The 18,657-nt window shown below is 58.1% G+C and overlaps 1 protein-coding gene across 5 annotated transcripts in view; it reads right to left on the minus strand.

Moving 5' to 3' along the window:
• Positions 1 to 2,237, minus strand: part of PDE9A (phosphodiesterase 9A) — a 92,249-nt gene extending 90,012 nt beyond the window's left edge. Inside the window, exons 1-2 of one of the 5 annotated variants that reach the window (XM_074348024.1) lie at positions 1,834 to 1,956; positions 260 to 383 (exon numbers count right to left, since the gene is read on the minus strand). In XM_074348024.1, coding sequence (XP_074204125.1) covers positions 260 to 383; positions 1,834 to 1,850 — 141 coding nt within the window. In that variant the 5' untranslated portion in view covers positions 1,851 to 1,956. Of the gene's footprint in view, positions 1 to 259; positions 384 to 1,833 lie in introns of all 5 variants that reach the window. The other 4 variants (XM_074348069.1, XM_074348185.1, XM_074348116.1 and 1 more) reach the window with 4 other exon arrangements.
• Between the last annotated feature and the right edge of the window lie 16,420 nt (positions 2,238 to 18,657).

The following is an 18,657-nucleotide window of genomic DNA, read 5'->3' on the forward strand; positions in this document are numbered from 1 at the left end:
CCATGGATTAGGTGGGCAGGGTCACAGAAAGGGGCGGAGCCAGCGCTCAGCCTCAGATCCAGCCCCTCCCAAGGCCAAGGCCTCCCTCCCAGCGCAGGTGCCCATGGTCTCCCAGGGCCGCCTGTAGGGCTGCTTTCCTGAGGGTCACCCAGTCCTCAAGCTTCTCAGCCACGAAACCCCTCAGCCCACAATGACAGCCGGGCCCGCACCTCAGCGCTCGCCTCCACCCTCCAGAACCTCTCCTCCACTTTTCACTCACTTGGCACTGAGCTTCTCGGGAGACCTTCGGGAAGTTCTGGGGAAGGAACTGTCCCTTCTGATGGTGACAGCCATCACATCCCACCTCTTTCAAAGGGTCAAAAAGGCCAATCTTTGGCAATTCTCTGTCGGGGTAGAAAAAGTGTGTGTGTTTGTGTCTCCATGTGCATGCCTGTTTGCATGTGTGTGTGTATGCGCGTGTTTACGTGTGGTGCGTGCATGCAAGTGTGTTTGTGTGTGCACATATCTTTACTTGCATGCTGTGTGTGGATGCACGTGCACACGTGTGTGTGCACGCTGGAGAAGGGAAGAATTCAGCAGAGGGCCCTTTCTTCCTTAGGGGAGGCCTTTAAATTTCTGTGCAGTCCCAAGTGCCCAGCCCTGGATGTCATGGGACCTGGGGGGGAGCCCTGCATCAGCTGACTGATGAAATAAGAGGGAGTGCCCACCTGCCCTTGCAGACGCTTCCTGTTCCCTGTTATCTGGTTCCCATGAAGCGGGCTACAGTGGGGGAGGGGAAGCTTGTACTTTTCATTTCACGGGATAGAGGAGGGATGGACGGATGGGGCGAGAGAGGGGGTGGCTTGTTGGCAAGTCTATTAGCTGGCAGGGGCACATCTGAGGACTGGAGAGCCCCAAGCCCCTGCACCTGCTCTGTGCCTGGCCAGGGCACGTCTCCCTCGCTTCCCAGCTCTGGTGCTCTGTGAGAAAAGCAAGGTGAGCCCCGGCAGCTGAGAGCTTCCCTGAGACGTCCAGCTGAGGTTGGGGAGTGCTTCTGTCACTGTGCCCTCCCCACAGGAGGGTCTGAGGGGGGCTTACAGAAGCCCCTCCATGCCAGCGGTCTTAGTGTCCCTCTCTGCCAATCAGAAGCCGGGGATGCTATAAACGTAGAGCTGGTCCAGGGGGTCGGCCAGTCTCTCTGAGGGCCCAGAAGATGGAGCAGCCCCGGGTCACCCCTGTCCTGTCAGCGCTGACTACCTGCTGGGATGGGGGCCTGAAGAGGGTGGGATATGAGCAGCCCCTGCTGGGCTAGCCGGACCCCCACACCTGCCCCTGGCTGGCGAGGAACAGTGCCGGTCCCCGCAGGGGCTGCGAAGAGCTCCGCACCCCCCGTGTCCCGCAGGTCTGCCCACCGGCTCCCGCTCCCGGGGTGAGTCCTCCGCGGTCGTTCCGCCGGAAATAAAAGGCTTCCTGTACCAGCCTCTGAACATAGGAACTCAGCCTAATCAGATTTGTTACAAGGAAAGCTCTGCCCACCGAATGGAAAAAATGCCCCCGTGCAGTCGCCCCTTCCCACGGGGCCGCGCGTAGGGACACCTGCCCTGCAGAGCCTCCCCGACCCCCGCCCGACTTGTCGGAGGCCGCAGCCGGCTCCAAGGACGCGCGGACCGCGGTCCCCCATCCCCGCCCGCGCCCCCTGGCCGGCACCTCCCTCCACCCCCCGCTCTGCCTCCGCGACCCCGGCGCTGCCACCCAGGGAGGGGCCGCCGGCGGGCTGGCACAGCGAGGGGCGGGGGGGGGGGCGTGCCGGAAGGGCGCCCGCGGCCGGGCTGGGGAGGCTGGGGAGGGGGCTACCTTCTGAATGCGTCCATCGATGTCCAAGTAGATGGCCTTGGGCCGGTAGCTGGAGGAGCCGGTTCCCATCTTGCGCCGAGCGCTGCACTTGGACTTTTTACTGTACTTTCTCGACGCCAGCCGCCGCGGGGAGGGCGGGGAGTGGGAGGAGGGGGCGGGCGGCGGGAGGACGGCGGGGACCAGCCAACCAGAGCGCCGCCGCGCGCCCGAGCCGCTGGGCTCGGCTCCTCCTCCCGCGCCTCCCTCCTCCTCCTCCTCCTCCTCTTCCCTCCCTCCTTCTCCTTCCCCTCCTCTCTGCTCCTCTCTCTCATCTTCACCCCCTTCTCCTCCCCTCCCACATTAAGGCAAGCCTCCTCATCTTCTCTTTGACTCCAGCTGACTTGGGGACAGGGCCAAGTGAGCAGCCCCTCTCCAGGTGCCCTCTGGACAGGTGCTTATAGCGAGCGACCCTCTCCGGCTGCAAATCTCATCACCTCCCCACGTGACCAGATCCGCATAGCGACCCCCTCTGGCTGCAGTGCTAGTCACCTCCCCCTGTGACCAGATTCCCACAGCGACCCCCTCTGGCTGCAGGGCTGGTCACCTCCCCACAGGGACAGTTGCCCCCTGGGGCTCCTTTGAAGGTGGATACTCCGTCACCAGCAAGCACTTGGCTGGTGTGGGGCCCCTAAGCTAACTTACGGGCATTACCTAAAACCAAGCAGTACTTAACACCCGGAGAAGCCCCCCAGGTTCCACCTCTCTCTGCTGTGAGCACTAGCCTCATTTAATTCCATTAGGAAATGGGGAAAGTTCCTCCTCATTCATGCACATCCTTGCCCTAAGTTTTCTCTGTATCCTCGGGAGTGATAGCCTCTTCCAGCTGCACCCGGAGCTGAAGTGGCAATTTTTGTTCTGTTCCTGATGTAGCCAGAGTGAGGATTACCCAGCCACCAGCTATTTGCTGGTTTCAGCACTGTTCTGGTTGCCAGCACTGCCCCCCACCTTTTTAATTGCTACAGGGAGTGTGGGAAAAGCAGGAGGGGAAAAAGGAGGGGTTTCAGGCAGCTCTTGACCAGCAGATCACAGCAGGGGCTGCCTTTGTGGCTCCCCAGTTCTCTTGGGAGAGAGAACAAGTTGCGGGGAGGGCTGGTGATGCTGAATGGCTCTCAGTCCCTGTTGCTTTTGGAAGCGAGTGTCGAAACCCACCAGAGAATACACTTATTGTTTTGTCCTAAGGGAATTGCAAGCCACTGTTCTCCATCTGTTGAATGTCTGGGGTTTGCTTGCAGAGAGAGTGTCTGGGACATACAGGCTCCCTCCTTCCTGCTGGTCTGCCTGGGCTAGGCTGTCCGTGGCCACGGCCAATGGTCTTTGCTCTCCCCTCCCTGGCCATCTGGCCTCCACCTGGTGAACAGTCACTGACTTTCCAGAGTCCTTCTGACCGCCTGGGGCGTTGGCCAGGCTGGAGCCGTGGGGAGTGTGAGGTTACCATCTCTAAGTGAAGCAGTCTTCCTCAGCCTTTGGACAATCCAGCCTGTGTTGCTTCATGTCCCCTGTCTGCTCTGGGGTAGGGGGTGGGAGGAGGCCCAGACTGGCTCTCAAAGGGTGATGACGGTTTTGCCTTTGCGTTCAGCACAGTAAAGGGACCACGTCAGAGCCTGGGCGCTATAAGGTTTGCTTTATATGTGACTGGGGGCGTGAGCGGGGCACCGGAGGCCTTCGGGGTGGAGGGTCAACCCCGCTGGGCGGTTACCGTCAGTCACCGGACTCACATCGATGAAAATGTAAGCCCAGAGCGTTGGAGGGGGCAGCGCTGTTGCTGCTCAATTTTATGGTCGATTGTTCTGATGCTCTTCGGGCTCATCCAGCGACTGCTCCGCGGGGCTGCTGTGCCGTGTGACGTGGAGACCTCCCTGGCCGGCAGGTGGCTCGTTAGCTCGGTACTTACCTACTCTCCATGTCTTAGGGTCATCTGACCTCCCCTTCTCAGACCATCTCCTTCAAGTGCCCAAACACAGATGCAGCTCTTCAGGGCCACTTACCAGACCATTGGGGGGTGAAGTTCTGTGACTGTGTGTCCGGCACCACCGTGTGTGTGTGCGTTTGGGGAGGGAGGGGTCCTTATGCTGCCTGGCTGATTCTGCATTCAGAATAATAATCACGCCATGAATATTTGATCGACCAGGCTGCTGTCCAGTTACTCCATCCCTGAGTCAGCAGACCCTGCCTTTCCCCGGCCCGCCAGGAGCCGCCGCTCCGTCATCCATCAGTGCCCTCCTCGCTGTGAGCTGGTGCTGTTCTAGGCCCTGGGCATTCGGTGCAGGAAAACCCGAAATCCTCGGCCTGTGGAAGCTGACTTTTAGTGGGAAACAGACGAGATGGTGAAAACAAATGCAACACATAGCCAGCCTATCGGGCAATGAAAGTCACACGGGGGGGGGGGCGACATGGAGCGTGTGGGGCTGACACTTCAGGGCATGAGCACACAAGAGTAGCGGTGGAGCAGGGAGCTTGTGTGTGTCTGCGGGGGAAAAAGAGTCTTCCAACAAAGGGAGCAGCCTCCCTCCAAGGCTCCTCCCGCAGGAGGCCGATGGGGCTGCAGTGTGGGCTGGGGGCGGTGGAGTGGAGGGCTGGGGGCGGTGGAGGCTGGTGGGTCTGGAGTGCAGGGCAGGGGTGGTGGAGGGGCCTGCAGGGGATGTGGGGTCAGAGAGACGAGGGCGGGTGGCAGGTTCTCTTGTGGGCTGGACCACGGATGTGGTTCCACTCTTGGCTGGAACCATGCAGGAGGTTGAGCAGAGGCAGGAGGTGGTCCTCTTGCAGTTCAGCTGCTGCTGGATGGAGATGCGCTGCTGGGAGGGGCTGCAGGCAGACCAGCAAGGAGCTGCCCCCATAATCTTTGCAAAGAGTGATGGTGAATTGGGCCACTGGGGTGAGAAGTAGTTGGATTCTGCATTCCGTTTGGAGAGTGTTTGTGTCTTTCATGATGGCTCATGGCTTACAGTGAAGTTATTTCTGCTTTTTTGCTCCCCTTCCCTTTCACATCATGTGATTCTGCCTAAATTCATGCTCCTTCGTCGTGGATGGCCCCTGGGATAAGGTTCCGGGAGCTCACCCTCCCCTCTGCCCACACTACATCAGCTCAGCAGCTCCTTGGCATCCTTGACCTGCATTCCTGATCCTGGCTTGGCCGCCAGAATCGCAGCCAATGTAAGTTCCCAGAATCAAGATAAAACCGAAAGAAACTACCTGCCTCCACCAGGTCGGCTGGGGCTGGGGTGAGGAGCCTGGGTGGGGCAAGAGGCCTGCAGGTCTTGTGGGAACTTGGCCACAGAGTTCAGAGTCCCAGGGGAGTTACCGGGAGGGATGTTTCCAACCGCCCCAGGCATCAGGGTGTGAGATCCTGCCCAGATCTTGCAGGGGTGGGGAGCAGGTGAAGGAGCTCACGGAGCTGCAAAGCCAGCTCCGGGGATCCAGCCTCCGTCTCCAGCCCCCACGTGGACTGAAAGTTTTTCCAGTAGTGGGCTCATTCCTGTATGCAGAACTCTCCCTCTAATTGCCATAAAGACCTCATCAAAGAGGAATTTCAAATTAAGGCATCAACCAAATTGCAGCGCAAAAGGCCCGAGCCCAGCCTGGGGCCTGAGGAGCCAGACACTGGTTCCTGGGCGGCACACTCGCCAGCCCTTCGTCTCCGGCAAGGAGGAACGAAGCCACGGCGAGGAGGAAGAGGAGGGTCTGCCCTGTCCCCCTGGAGTGGGCGGCCACCGGCAAGGATGCAGAGACTGGGAAGGAGTTCAGAGTACTCAGGGAAATCTAGATGGTGGATCTGAGGTGGAAGGAAGCGTCTGTCCAGAGTGGCCAGGCCGGGCCGGCAGCACCCAGCACCTCCCGGCATCATCCTTGGCCTGGGCGGCCCAGGGAAGCGGGTCAGCGGGTGGCTGCTGCTTCACCCCTGAGAACATCCTCTGCCTGTTCTCTCTCGGGTCTAACTGGGGCTTTTAATGGCTATTCTGAATATAATCCAGTCACTTCCTCTGCCAATTCTTCTGAACCGGGGGCTGGGGGAGGGTGCGTGGGGAGCGCAAAATGCATTTGTCAAACAAGCAAAATGCATTAGCGCCAACTGCATACAAGGCACCAAGCAGGCCTTGCTAAAGGGGCTGGGACATGTTAAAGGGGGCCTGGAAACACCGTGAGAGAGGATTAAAATTGATGAGCGGGTCAGAGGTAAGATGCTTTACGTTCTGGAATTCCCACCACTGGCCTCTGGGAGGAATCAGCCTGCTCGGCGCATATATAATGAACAGATCGCCCCATAAGCTGCTCTAAGCTTCTGGGAGAGCCACCTGGCAGGAGGCACCAGGACGGAGAGGAGGATGCGCCCTTTGGCAGGTCTGCCTGTAGCTTTCGTGCAAAGGCAGTGTCACTTTTATTGGAACAATATTTGATTTACACACATATTGACTTGTCTCTTTTTGTGACATTGGCAATTAAAAAATTATTACTAGTTGTAAATATTTCAAACAGTGCAGTCGAAAGGCACCGTCCCACCCAGGTCCCAGACAGGGACGCACCCCTTCTGACCGGTCGTCCCAGGGGGTCTCGGAAACGCGAGTGCCGTCGCCCGCTCTTACCCGCTGACCAGGCCGCGTCTGTGCTGGCGCTGGGACTCTCCCCCACCGCTGGCTGTCACCAGCTCCTCACATACAGAGGGCGGCGGCTCGGACCGTCGTGTGTTTTACGAGTGTTTTCTATAAGTCGGTGCCCTGTCTTTCAGCTCCATTCACGGTAGCTTCGTGGCTGTACAGGCCGCAGTGATCCAGACCCTGCCGCGCCTCCTGCGGGCATTCTAGGTTTCTCGTCAGCGTAGAGAGCAAGTGTCATTTCTAATAGAAAACTGAAGAGACACAAAGAAAGACGTGACCTAAATTTCCGAAGATTGGGGCCGTCTAATTTAGTCGTGGCCCATTTGCTGAGGGGGTGTCCAGGGCAGTGGCTGTGCCAAGTGTGTCGAGGCCGAGGGAAGTGACGACACCACTGGTGACACAGCAGAATCCACAGCGGCGTCGACAGCCTGGCCGTCCAGGCCCACACACGGCCCGTTTGCCAGCATGAGTCCCGGGCCAGGCGCCGCAGGCTTCCCCGCTGCGTGAAGCTCTGTGAAAGCTGGCAGAGGGCTGGACCAATTTAGGGAGAGAATATGAAATGGCTTGTTGAGAGTGGTAGGGTTCTAGGCATTTTTAAAAAATGCTGTGATGCTATTTTTGCCATAAAATGAGGCTAAGGGGAGGAGTTAGAGTGATAAATAATTAGTGTGCATGAAGCGGTAGCCGCCTGCTTTCTTAGAAGCGGCTGCGAGGAGAGAATGGGTCTGCCTTACAAATGTGGTGTCGCCACCTTCAGGGCTGGGACCGACCCTCAGGTCCCCTTCCGGCTGTGGTGTGAGCCACGCTGCTCGGCAGGGCCCTCAGCTGACTGCCCTCACCCCCTTCCTGTGGACAGAACCCGCCTCTGTGGGCAGCTGTGGGTCAGGACCCTCTGCCGTCCTCGCGATCCATTTTAGTGCCTCCTTCCGGGGCCCCTGATTTCCCTCCGTCCTTCATCCCCAAGTCTTCTCAGTCTTCCCATGGGGCTGGTCTGCCTCTGTCACTTCCCCTCCCATCCCCTCCAGTGTGGCACCCCTGGCATCTACCATCTGTCCTGTCCTCCGTCCCCACCCCCCTGGGGACCCCAGATGCTCAGCTGTGACGTCCGTGACTTTGCACCTCATTTCCGCCGAGAAGAATGTCCTCCCTCTCTCCTCCCCTTGACCACCTCTTCCTTAAGATCCATCTTCCCCGAAACCCCAAGTCCCTGGACTGGGGCGGGGAGCCCCTCCCTGCGTCCCCGAGACCGGACGCCCTCCACGGCCCTGGCCGTGCAGCCCTGGAGGGCTGCGTGTCCTCTTGGGCCCGAGCCCTCACCGATCGAAGGTGGGGGAGGGACAAGGACTGGCCCAGGGCGCCGTGGAGATGAGTGGGGAGCGCGTGCCATCGCGTGAACTCCCGTCAGCCTGGCGCGCAGTGGGAGCGCGGGGCTGGCTTGCCGTCCTTGAGGAGCAGCGACGTCGCTGGAACACGCGCCGCCCTGTGCGGTGTAGCTGCCGCCGACTCCCACTAAGCGATGCCCGTGAGGAAAGGGGGAATCTCGGGGCCTGCGACGGGGGCGGCCCGCCCCCCGGGGCTGAGTGGACGTGAGACTTCTGGGGGTGAGTGCCGTTCTGCGACTCAGCGGCCACCGTTCCTTGTGTGCAAAGCTGGTGGCCTGTGTTGAATTTTTGACCTTGGCTTAATCGGCATTAAAAGCCGTACTCAGAGCCCGCTTTGCGCTCCCCGCCCTTCAGCTAAAGTGGTCTTCCTGAGTTTCCGCGGAGGAAGGGGCTGCCTCATGCTGCCCCTGGGTGGCCTCTCCTCCGTCCAGCCCCGGGAGGGCTGTTCCCCGTCTGCCTCTCGGAGCCGGGGCCCCGCGCAGCTCACACGGAGAACCAGAGAATCACAGTCGCGCGGAGGGCCGCCCCCAGCCGCCGGCTCTGCTGCACCGGGGATCTGGCCCAGCCCCGAGAGCAGGGGGGGCCTCTGGGAACCCCGTGGCTCTTAGGCTGGGCCCCCTTCCCCTCTCACGGTGACAAGCCACTCACTGCCTCTAACCCATCTCCCTCGGCTGCCACAGGGACCGGGTGCTGACCGTGGCTGCTGTCAAACTTCTGGACCACTAACTAATTGGTTTTCCACTTGAAAGGCTGTGAAGGACCTGGCTGGCCCCTCCGGCCACTCACCTGTTAGGACCTCCCAGGAGGTGGCGTCTGGGAGACACTGACAGATGCCCTGCGGGACTCAAGGCCCTTTAGCTGCCGAGGCCCCTGGCTCTCTCTGGTTGGGTTCCCTGCTCTCAGGTGGCGGGTGGAGCCGGGGAGCTCATCCCTGCCCAAGAGCTGCCCTAACTGGGAGAGGAAGCCAGAGTCATGTCGTTGGAAGTGAAGAGGTTCCAGGTGGGACGAAGTGGGGTGAGGTGGGGTTTGTGTGCTGTGGGCCTTGTCACCTGAAGAATGAGTCTAGGACTTGCCACCAGATGTGGCCACTTACCGTTGGCCCTCATTTCTGTGATAATCTCGTTTTCTCCCATCACCCTAAGTTCTTTGGCGAGGAGGGGATGGCTGCCCACCAGACGCCAACCCAGCAGCTGGTTTCTTTCTGTTTGGGCCTGTGGGTGGGCGTCGGGGTCTGCTCTCAGGCTCCCCCGCATCCAGCAGTCCCAAGGTGACTGCCTGCCGCTGCAGGAGTCGGAGCCAGTGTCGAGTTCATGCAAGAACCCAGACGACCCACTGGCTCGGGCCTGACTCAGTCGTAAGTCGGCCATCGCGAGTGGGACCCGCTGCAGACGGATGAACTCATTTCCAGAAACAGGCCACAACGTCTGATCTGCATGCAGACCCGCACCTGACCGTCCGCAGTAGCGTCTACCTGGAGATCTTGGCGTTCCAACTTCACTGCAAGCTCTTTAAAGAGGAGGGTTGGGTCCTATTTATTCTGGGTAACTTCCACAGAGCATAGGAACGCTTTTAAATATTCTGAGCGCCAGTACAGGGGCCAGAGCTGGCACATGTTTTAGCGAAAGAAACTCTTTTGGAAACTCAAGAGTTTGATAGTGGTCGTGCCCCTTGTAAATCTGTGACTCATTTCTTAAGCCCCCACCGGCCCCAATGAGAAGACGTTCCCTGTCCCGTGTCCCGAGAGTGTCCCTCTCCCTCCCATGCGGTCCAAACCCCACGGGTTTATGAGGCTCAAAGGGAGGGGCCTCTGCATCCTTCCTGCACAGCACGGGAGAGGGAGGGGTCTTGCTCGGCCCCATCACCTCCCAGGAAAGCAAGCAGACAAACTGCAGTGCCCCCCCTCGGACACGGAGGGAGGGCTGGATGCTGCAAATGACTGGATGGTGGAAGAGGGAGATCTTTACAGAGTAAAATCCTGTTCCTTTTTCTGTTTTTTTCTTTCTTAGCAGTTGAGCCATTACTGATATTCGCTCATTTAAATAATTTGGGTCTGAGCCACGTGACACGGTGATGTTCCAGGCACCCCTCCCATGGTGGCTTTAGGGAGTGGGGTCGGGAGACCCAGCTGTTAGCCACCTCCCCTCAGAAGTGTACCCATCGTCTGCGGAGATGGGAGACCAGCTGTCCCCATGATCCACAGCCACTGGGACCTCCTCCCTCCTACTCTGTCCCCTCTTTCTTTCTTTGATTTACTTCATTAAACTCCATCTGACCCGTGGACTTCCCTGTAGTGCCCTCCCCTTCCTCTGGCCCTGGGGGAAAAGGCTGTGGGATCAGTCCCGGCCCCCCAGCCCCCTGGCCTTTGGGGTGAGACCATTCTCACCACCATGACACTTTCCTTGACCAGAAGAGGCTAGAGTTTTACAAAGAAGCTTCTAGTAAGTTAAAAAGGATTTACCAAAGTTTGGAAACTTGAACTTGCGATGGCCTGTTTCTGATCAGAACTTCATGAAGGCCAACCTTGAAGCAGGTGAATGGGCAGGACCTCCTAGCCTCTGGGCCTGGACAAAATTCAGACAATTGCAAACAAATGCTCTTTGAATACAGATTAGGGTGAAATACCAGGCCAGGAGCAGGGAGCCGGGAGCCAAAAACATATGTAGCTGGGCCCCTGCTCTCTGACAAGGTCACAGGCAGACAGAGGAGGAAGATATGTGAGCAAGAGCTAGCACCCCATGTCCTCTCACCCATCCCTGCACACACACAATGCACGTGCTATTAGTAGAGGTTTGCAAAAAGCTCTGTCAGTAAATAAGACAGGCAGATTTATCCCAGCCTGGGACTTATATTCTAGTGAGGAGACAGACAATATCTACCTGGGACTTATATTCTGGTGGGGAGATAGACAATAAACAAACAAGAGATGTGTAATGCCAGGACAAAGATAAAACCTATGAAGGGAAAAATAAAGCCAAGAAGGAGGATAGAGGTTTCCCTGAGCTGCTATTTTAGGTATTGTGGTCAGAAGGCATCATAGAGGAGGTGACATTTAAGAAGAAACACAAATCCAGTGAAGGAGAAGACTTGTTCACAGGGAAAGCTGTCCAGAAGGAAGGAGTGGAAACAGGGAGGGCCAGAGGCAACCAGCGCTGGGTGGGGAGATGTTGTAGCAGAGGCCGAAGGACAATCGGGGATCACAGCAGGGATTGGGCTTTTATTCTACGTGTAACCAAAGCCCCTGGAGCATTGAAAGCTGTGGAGGGAACTGAGCTGACCTGGATGCAGGTGACACATGTGTAAGGAGGCTGGGAGGACCAGAGCAGCTTCTGGACCAGCAGGTCCTGGGGTGTGGGCAACCAGGGTTTGAGTCTAGCTCTTGCTTGCTGGGCAACGCTGGATCAGTTGCTTACCCTTCCTGAGCCTCAATTTTCTTCTCTGTGAAATGGGCCTCTCTGTGAAGTCTGCAAGGATTACATGGTAGAAGATGTGTAGCACTCTCGGCCCCACGCAGCACGACTTCATCCACACCTTTCTTTCTCTCCTGCTCACTCACTTCTCTCTCCTGCTCCCTGCATGACAAGCACTGGATCACTGCTGCCTGGCTCCCTGCGTGACAGGTACTGGGTCACTGTTGCCATGGCAGATGTAATTTCTTCCCCTCGGGAGAGTAGGTTTAAGAATTGCTGAAGAGGCTCCTTTAGAGCGCTGAACACTAAAGAAAATTCCCGCTCCCACGTCAGGGCAGTGGGCAATCGTTTTCCTCCCTCAGACGCTTGGGGACACGGCGTCTGGCTGGGGGCGGGGGTGCCGGCCAGGGTCCACCTGTTGTGAGGATCCCTGGGGCACAGCCCGGGCTTCCCTCCCCTCGCTGCCTTCCGGGAGGGGAGCTGGTCCTGAGGTCAGCCAAAGCACATGTGGGACGCCGTGTGCACAGCATCACCCTCTTCAAGGCGATCTCCCTGGCGACCAGGCGTGCACATTCCCGTGACATTTATGCGCAACCACTCTGTGCGTGTGGTGATGAAACACACCTGGGGGTTGCTGCCTTTGCTGTTTCAACATACATTTGCTGCCCCACCTTTTAAGCACAAAGGTAGGGGTGGGTCTAACAGCCCACCAGCAAAACTTCAAAGTGGCATCTTGAACGTAACGAGCAGAGTGAAGAAACACCACGCACAGGAAAGTTTGGTGCTTTGGAAGAAAGTAGATCGGAATTCTTCATCTATGAGGTGTCCCATAAAAATGTCAATTTTGGATGATATGACACGATTCCCCAAATTTCTTTTCTTTCTAAAATCTAGGACCAATGAAACATCAGTTACATCCAGTGCTCATCAGATGCTTCGTCTGTAAATGACAGAATCTCGAACCAAATAAATGTAAGCCAAGACAGTGCTCTGCCTCGGCACTGAGGAGTCCGGGGGTAGCTCTGTCTCCGTCTCCTCCCAGTGTGCTTCCCCATGCAGCCGGGGTCACGGCTGGCTGGCTGCCTGGAACTCACATCCCACCAGCCCGTCACCCAAGCAGAACGGGAACTTGGTGGGAAATGTGCTTTCTTGGTGGGAGAGAGAACCCCGAGGGGCCAATTGTGGTCCAGCCTGAGTCACTTCAGCAGAGCGGGGCGCCCTGGTTGAGGTGCCTGGGTCACTCCACAGTAACATCCATGAGTCACAGGCTAAATCCGCTCGTTATACTTGTTAAGTAAAAATTTTACTTTAGAGCCGTTTTAGCTTCACAGAAAGATGGCAGATGCACGCAGGGTTCTCATGGTCCCTGCGCCAGGTCCCCGTTACCAGCATCCTTCCCGCTACGCTCGCCGCAGCTCCTGAACAGGTACTTTACTCATACCTGAAGCCCAGACTTTACTCAGACATTCTTTTCTTTTTTCCTTTTTCCCTTCTTTTCTAGGTTCCCAGCCAGGAAACCGCATTACACCAGTCGCCCTGCCTCTCTGGGCTCCTCCGGGCGGTGACAGCTTCTCAGACTTCCCTGGTTTTGATGCTTTTGAGAGTTTCGAGGAGGACTGGCCCTGTGGGATGCCCCCCCTTGGGGTCTACCTGACGTTCTTCTCACGACTGGAGGGGTGTGGGCTCTGGGAGGGAGACCACGGTGGTGCAGGGCCTTACTCATCACCTCCTGCCCGGCGTCCGGGCATCAACACGCTGCGTCCCCGTTGGCGCTGACCGTGACCCTGGCGGAGGTGGGGCTGTGGGTTTCTCCCGGGAGGTTGCTGTGTGTCCCCTCCCCACACTGCCCTCCTCGGGAGCACAGTCGTGCACAGCCCGGGCAGAGGGGCTGCTTGAATCCTTCTGAATTCTCCGCAGGGGAAATCTGCCTCTTCCCTGCAATGTATTTGTTTATTCAACTATTTTTATTTATAGCTGAATGGACTCATGGATATTTATTTTATTCTTTGGGTTGTAATCCAGTACTACTTTATGTTTTTGCTCAAACTGTCCCCACCTTGACCATTGGGGGCTCTTGCCGTTGGCTCCTGTGTCCCTGTGACGTTCCTCTTCCTTCCTTCTGTCCTTCCTCTCTCTCTCTCTTTCTTTCACACTTCCCTGCTTTCTGGGACCACAAGACATTCCAGCTCATCTTGTACGTTTCCGGCCCTGGTCTTAGACTCGGCCGTCTCCCCCAGGGCGTCCTGGTTTCTTCGACTGGAGAACAGTATTAGGAACCAACACCTGGTGCTGGGTGTGCGCACTGGCACTGTTACTGGGGTCGTTGCTTCTAGGCCCTGGCAGCTGACCAAGCAAGGCAACACCTGTGTGTATGCTGACCTGCGTGTACACACCCATAAATATTCTCACATGCAATCTCTGTATCTGTGTTGAGTCAAATGTGATCATATTGGTATCTTCCATGCTGGTCCACTGCCCCCCTCTTGCTTGTCTGTTACCTCCCACTCCCACAGTGAGACAGCTGGCCCATCCCCCGCCACCGTCACTGGTTCAATTCCAGGATCCATGTGCACAAGGCTGAGAGGCCCAGCCGGGGTGGGCAGGCTCTCAGGGCCTGGCCATCCAGACGCAGAGGTGAGGAAGGGCCAGAAGGGTGTCTGGCTGGGGTAACCGGTGTACTCTGGGAGCTGCCCGCTCTGAGCTCCAGGACCCTGGCCGCAGAGCCATCCAGGCTCCCTGACCTGGAGGCTGAGGCCCCACGGCGTTTGAGGAGTTAATCTGCTGCTGCGGAATCCACAGACCATCGAGCTGCTTCCATAGGGGGCCTGGACCGCTGCTCATTTCCTCCTCCCCGAGGGCAGAACGCAGTGGCTGCAGAAAGACCCAGATGACAAGAGGGATATTTTGATGAGCATGTTGTGCGCGGGAGGCAAGAAGCACGTACGGCTGGACAAACCGCCGGAGGCTGCGCGGGAATGAACATAGACACAGGAGAGGGACCAGACCGGCCCAGGAAGATCTTAACCCCAGGGAGGGCATATGAGGAACAGACTTTCCTCGTGCTGGAGGAGGAAGAGCAGGGGTTAGTTTTGAATTAAGCACTGACCCTCTCGATGAGAAGCCTGAGGTTGAAACAGTGACTTCAAAGCAAAATGTTGAAAGGTGGCCCTGGTCTTGTCCTTCAACCAAAGTGACCTGGCAAGCCAGACCAGGTAGCTGGGCAGGGCTTCCAGGGCCCCCCAGTGAGACCGATGCCTTTATAAGTGCTCAACGCGGGGCCTGCTTCCGGAACAGGTCTCCCCGGGTGGCACTGAAGCCCTTTCTGTCACTTTGTCCTCCCCAGAGGGCATCTCAGACTGGGGCAGGCTACCTGCCGGCTGTGGTTGTCCACGCTGCGGCCAGGAGCCCTTCTGTCTGTGCTTCGCGGGGCAGCAGAGTTGGCCCAAGTATTTTGCTCAAAAGTAGCCTGACCCTGTCAGGGGTGTGGGGTGTTCCTGAATACCTGGCCCTGTGGGTCAGTGTTCTGTTGACATGTTCGTAGATTGCTGGGAGAGTGCAGAAGACTCTGCCCCCAACACTTGTCTGAACGCAGCCGAGACGGCGCCACCCCGCGGCCCCTGGTCCTTTCCCCGTGGGGGAGACGTTGTGTCTTGGCAGAGCTTGCAAGTGAGGTCACAGAGCTCAGGGCTTGATCGTTCTGGGAAGCAGGTGTGAGTCATCAGAGATGGCTTCCCTCAAGTGTGTGCGTGTGTGTGTGCGTGTGTCTGTGTGTGTGGGCATGTGTGCGTGCACGCACTCTGTACAATCCTATTCACAGCGCCGTTGTGCACCGAGGGACCCCACACAATCCCTCTCAGGGACCTGCTGATTAGCTGGATCCCACGCACAAGACACAGGCAGCCTCCAACGCCAACTCCATGCAAACCTCGTCACAGCAGCCTACGAGAACACCCCAGCCTCCAACAGTCTAGAAATAGTCATTTTTACGATTTTGTACCCCAGACTGATTCTTTTAAGGGATGCTGTTCTCAGGAGCATGGGTTCCGTGTCGCTGTGTGTGATAAAAGTACCAGCCTATGACGCTCCCACGTGCACCCCCTGGTGATCAGGTTGGTTTTACACGTTGGCCTGCCACCCACTTTCTAGCTCTAAAAAAGAAAAGAAAATGGTGTGGGAAATGGCACAAAACTGGAGCCTCTGTGGAAACACTCCCCCGCGGAGCCGTGGTGTCTGCAGGGCGCTGCTGCCGGCGACACGCGGTGCGCTGGGGCGGGTGGGGATCACCATCGGCGTCGGTGGGAGACTTAGTCAGACGGAGGATTCATCACTCCGTGGAATAAATACCTAGTTATCTGACTGCCTGGGAACGTCTCCTGTGGCTGATGAGCGGTCCTGCAGCACAACGCTAATGAATCACCGTTACATCGTTTGGCCGCCTCCTAGAGCAAGGAGAAGCGCCGCCTTAGAGTAAACAAGGTGGAACCCAGAGCAGCTGCTCCGGAGGCCTCTGTGCTCGTGCTTTGCTGAAAGTGGGGGGCAAATATGAAAAACTGCGACAATCCGTGACCACGTCCCTGCCTGCCTGCCTCGCGTGGGTATGAAAACGTCCACACCCTCTGGGCCCTCTGTCAGAGCAGAGCTACTCTGCAGCGGTGAGGGGGTGAGCCGTGGTGACTCATAAGAGGCAAAGGCCTCTCCGTCCATGGTCCTTACATCTCAGGGCCCCTGTGTGCGCTCCAACATGCCATCCCCCAGAAAGGAAGCCAGGGAGGAGTTGAAGATGAGGTCACTGTCCTAAGCCTCGGGCACAGGGTGGAGAGATGCTGGTCCTGAAAGGGGCAGGAGAATGTACCTCAAATGGAGCTCTGGATGGATGCTTGGATGTTGGATGGATAGGGGCAGGGGAGCTCGCATGGATGTACGTATGTACGGGGGACGGGTGACGGGAGGGGTGCGGGGGTGCTCGCGTGGATGTACGTCTGTATGGGGGGGTGGGTGATGGGAGGGGTGTGGGGGTGCTTGTGTGGATGTACGTACGTACGGGGGGCGGATGACGGGACGGGTGCGGGGGTGCTTAGACGTATGGATGGATGAATTAATACATAAAGATGTTTGGTTTTGGTTGGGCAAAAGTCAGCACATTCCATCACAAGTCCAGTGGGCAGGTGGACACACAGTCACTGGGTACTTGTTTTGTGATAGGCACCGTTCTGGGTGTTCAGAACACAGGGATCCTGCCTGCATGAGGCTTCCCTCTAGGGAGTGGGGACACTGTGGTTGTAAGAGTCGGGAAGGCCTCTGAGGAGGCGGCACTGACTTGGGGCTTAATGAAGACGGGCTGTCCCTGAGCAGGTGGGGCCGGGCCTTCCAGCACAGGGACAGCTGTAGTGGGAACAGCCTGGTGGCTGTGCGGGCATCCCCCAGGCTGGCAGGGCTGCACTGTTGCGCTGTGGGGCTGCCTGTGTGGTCCTCTCTCCATTCCTCTTTTCGCCTGTCCTGGGCACGTGGACATGCCACCAGGCCCCGTCTTCTGGCTTCTGGTTGGGGACTTAGGGGAAGGGAGGCAGCCCCCCCCCCCGTCGTCTCCGTGACTGAAGGTCACTGCTCTGCTCAACGCGGCCTGCTGCACGCGGTCTCCTTCCAGTGTCCTCGTCCACGCGCCCCCGCCCCCCGGTCCAGGGTGGGGACAGCTCCACTGCTGTGGCCTCCGGGGCTTCTGTCTCGGAGGTTTCCCTTTGCCCTGCTCCCCGTCCCCTATTATAAAGCATCCTGACCGATAAGGTAGTACTAGAAGTGGCCTGGAGTTAAACAGGTCCTCAGAGTGGGGCTGGGGCTGGGGTTGGGGGGGATCATAAACTCAGGATAGTCTCCCTGCCAGGGACACGGGACGTGGGGACACAGGTATAATAGCATCTCAGTGATTCCCGCCATCCCGAGGCGGCGGAACCTGGAGCGCAGATGGAGGTGAATCACTGGGGGAGAAGCCAGGTCACCGTGGTTTCCCAGGGGTGACCGAACAGAGTTCAGTCTCCAGGCTTCCTTCTACGCAGGGAAAAAGGGAAAATTAAAATGCCCTGGATGCAGTGAAGGCCCAGAGGGGCTGCCGTGGGGGAGCCTCCTGGCCCCTGCAGCTTCAGGACAACATTGCCAAGACCAGGAATGCGGTCTGGCTGGGAGGCTGATGAGTGAAGTGGCCAGGTCTCTGAAGCCCAGGATGTCACCCCCAGTAGAGAGTTGGCAAACTCTGGGCTATTTTGGGGGTCACAGCTGGGAGGAGTGCTCCCAGAATCCTGTGGGTAGAGGCCAGGAATGCAGCACCAGACAGCCCCCAGCAAAGAATGATCTGGCCCAGATGTGAGCAGTGCAGAGGCAGGAACCCCCGTGCTGAGATCAGGGCCCAGTGGGGTAAAGAGAGGGACCCGAGACGTGGGAGGAGGACAGGTGAGTGGAACGTTTTGAGCTTCCAAGTTCCCCAAGCCTCCTCCGCCTGCAGAGAGAGTCCCACCCCTGACTCTTTCCCCAGACCCAGAACACCCTCTACACCATGCCCCTGCCAAGCGTGACCCAAGCCCCGCGCTGCACCCCAGGGGAAGGCAGCAGATGCTGGAGACGCGTGGGGTGGAGACTCAGAACACAAGCCCGTGTGACTCACCTGTGTCAGATGGACCCCAGAGTGTGACACTGGGTTTTCTCGAACTCAGTCAGTGGTGATGTGGCTGTGGTCCAGAGCTGCATCCTTACTGGAGGAAGTCAGTCCAGCCTCCGGCAGCAGCTACATGGCTCTGCCTGGAGAACGTTTCTCTGTTCTGATCAGGAAGGAGAGTCACAAGCCGTCTGGACGTACGTGGCAGGGTGGCGGGTCCACACGGCTCCTCCACGTGGTGTTCCATCCACCAAGGCAGTCTGGCTCTCCCACTGTTCAGTGTGGCTCTCGACCACTGCCGAGTTACCCGTGTCCCCCAGCGGGGACATCCGCCCCATCCCTCACGGAGGGGCAGCACTATGTCCTCACGGGGATGAGAAGGTTGGCCTGCCTTCCCTCAGTCCTCCCGCCAGCACCACCCCTCCTGGACTCACGGGGCCTCCCCCGTCACGGCAGGATGCACACTGCATCACCTCCGACGGCCAAGAGGTCGTGCAGCTGGGAAGGGCTGCACCCCCAGAAGAGATCGCTGGAGACCACGTGCCCCACCGTGACCGTGGCGATGCACAAGCGATTCCACTGCAGGGAGGTTTCTGTAGGAAGACCAGCCCCGAGCAGCCTGAATGGCACCAGGAAACCAAGTGAGCAGTGGCTCAGACTCTGGGCCAGTCTCTCTGTCTCCACGTCTCCCTCTGCCCACACCTGTGGCCACTTAATGGAGAATCCTCGGCCTAGGCCTCCTTCAGGGAGGGGCCTGCGAGTCT

The sequence above is a fragment of the Camelus bactrianus genome, chromosome 1 (assembly GCF_048773025.1).
Source record: "Camelus bactrianus isolate YW-2024 breed Bactrian camel chromosome 1, ASM4877302v1, whole genome shotgun sequence".
Lineage (NCBI taxonomy): Eukaryota > Metazoa > Chordata > Mammalia > Artiodactyla > Camelidae > Camelus > Camelus bactrianus.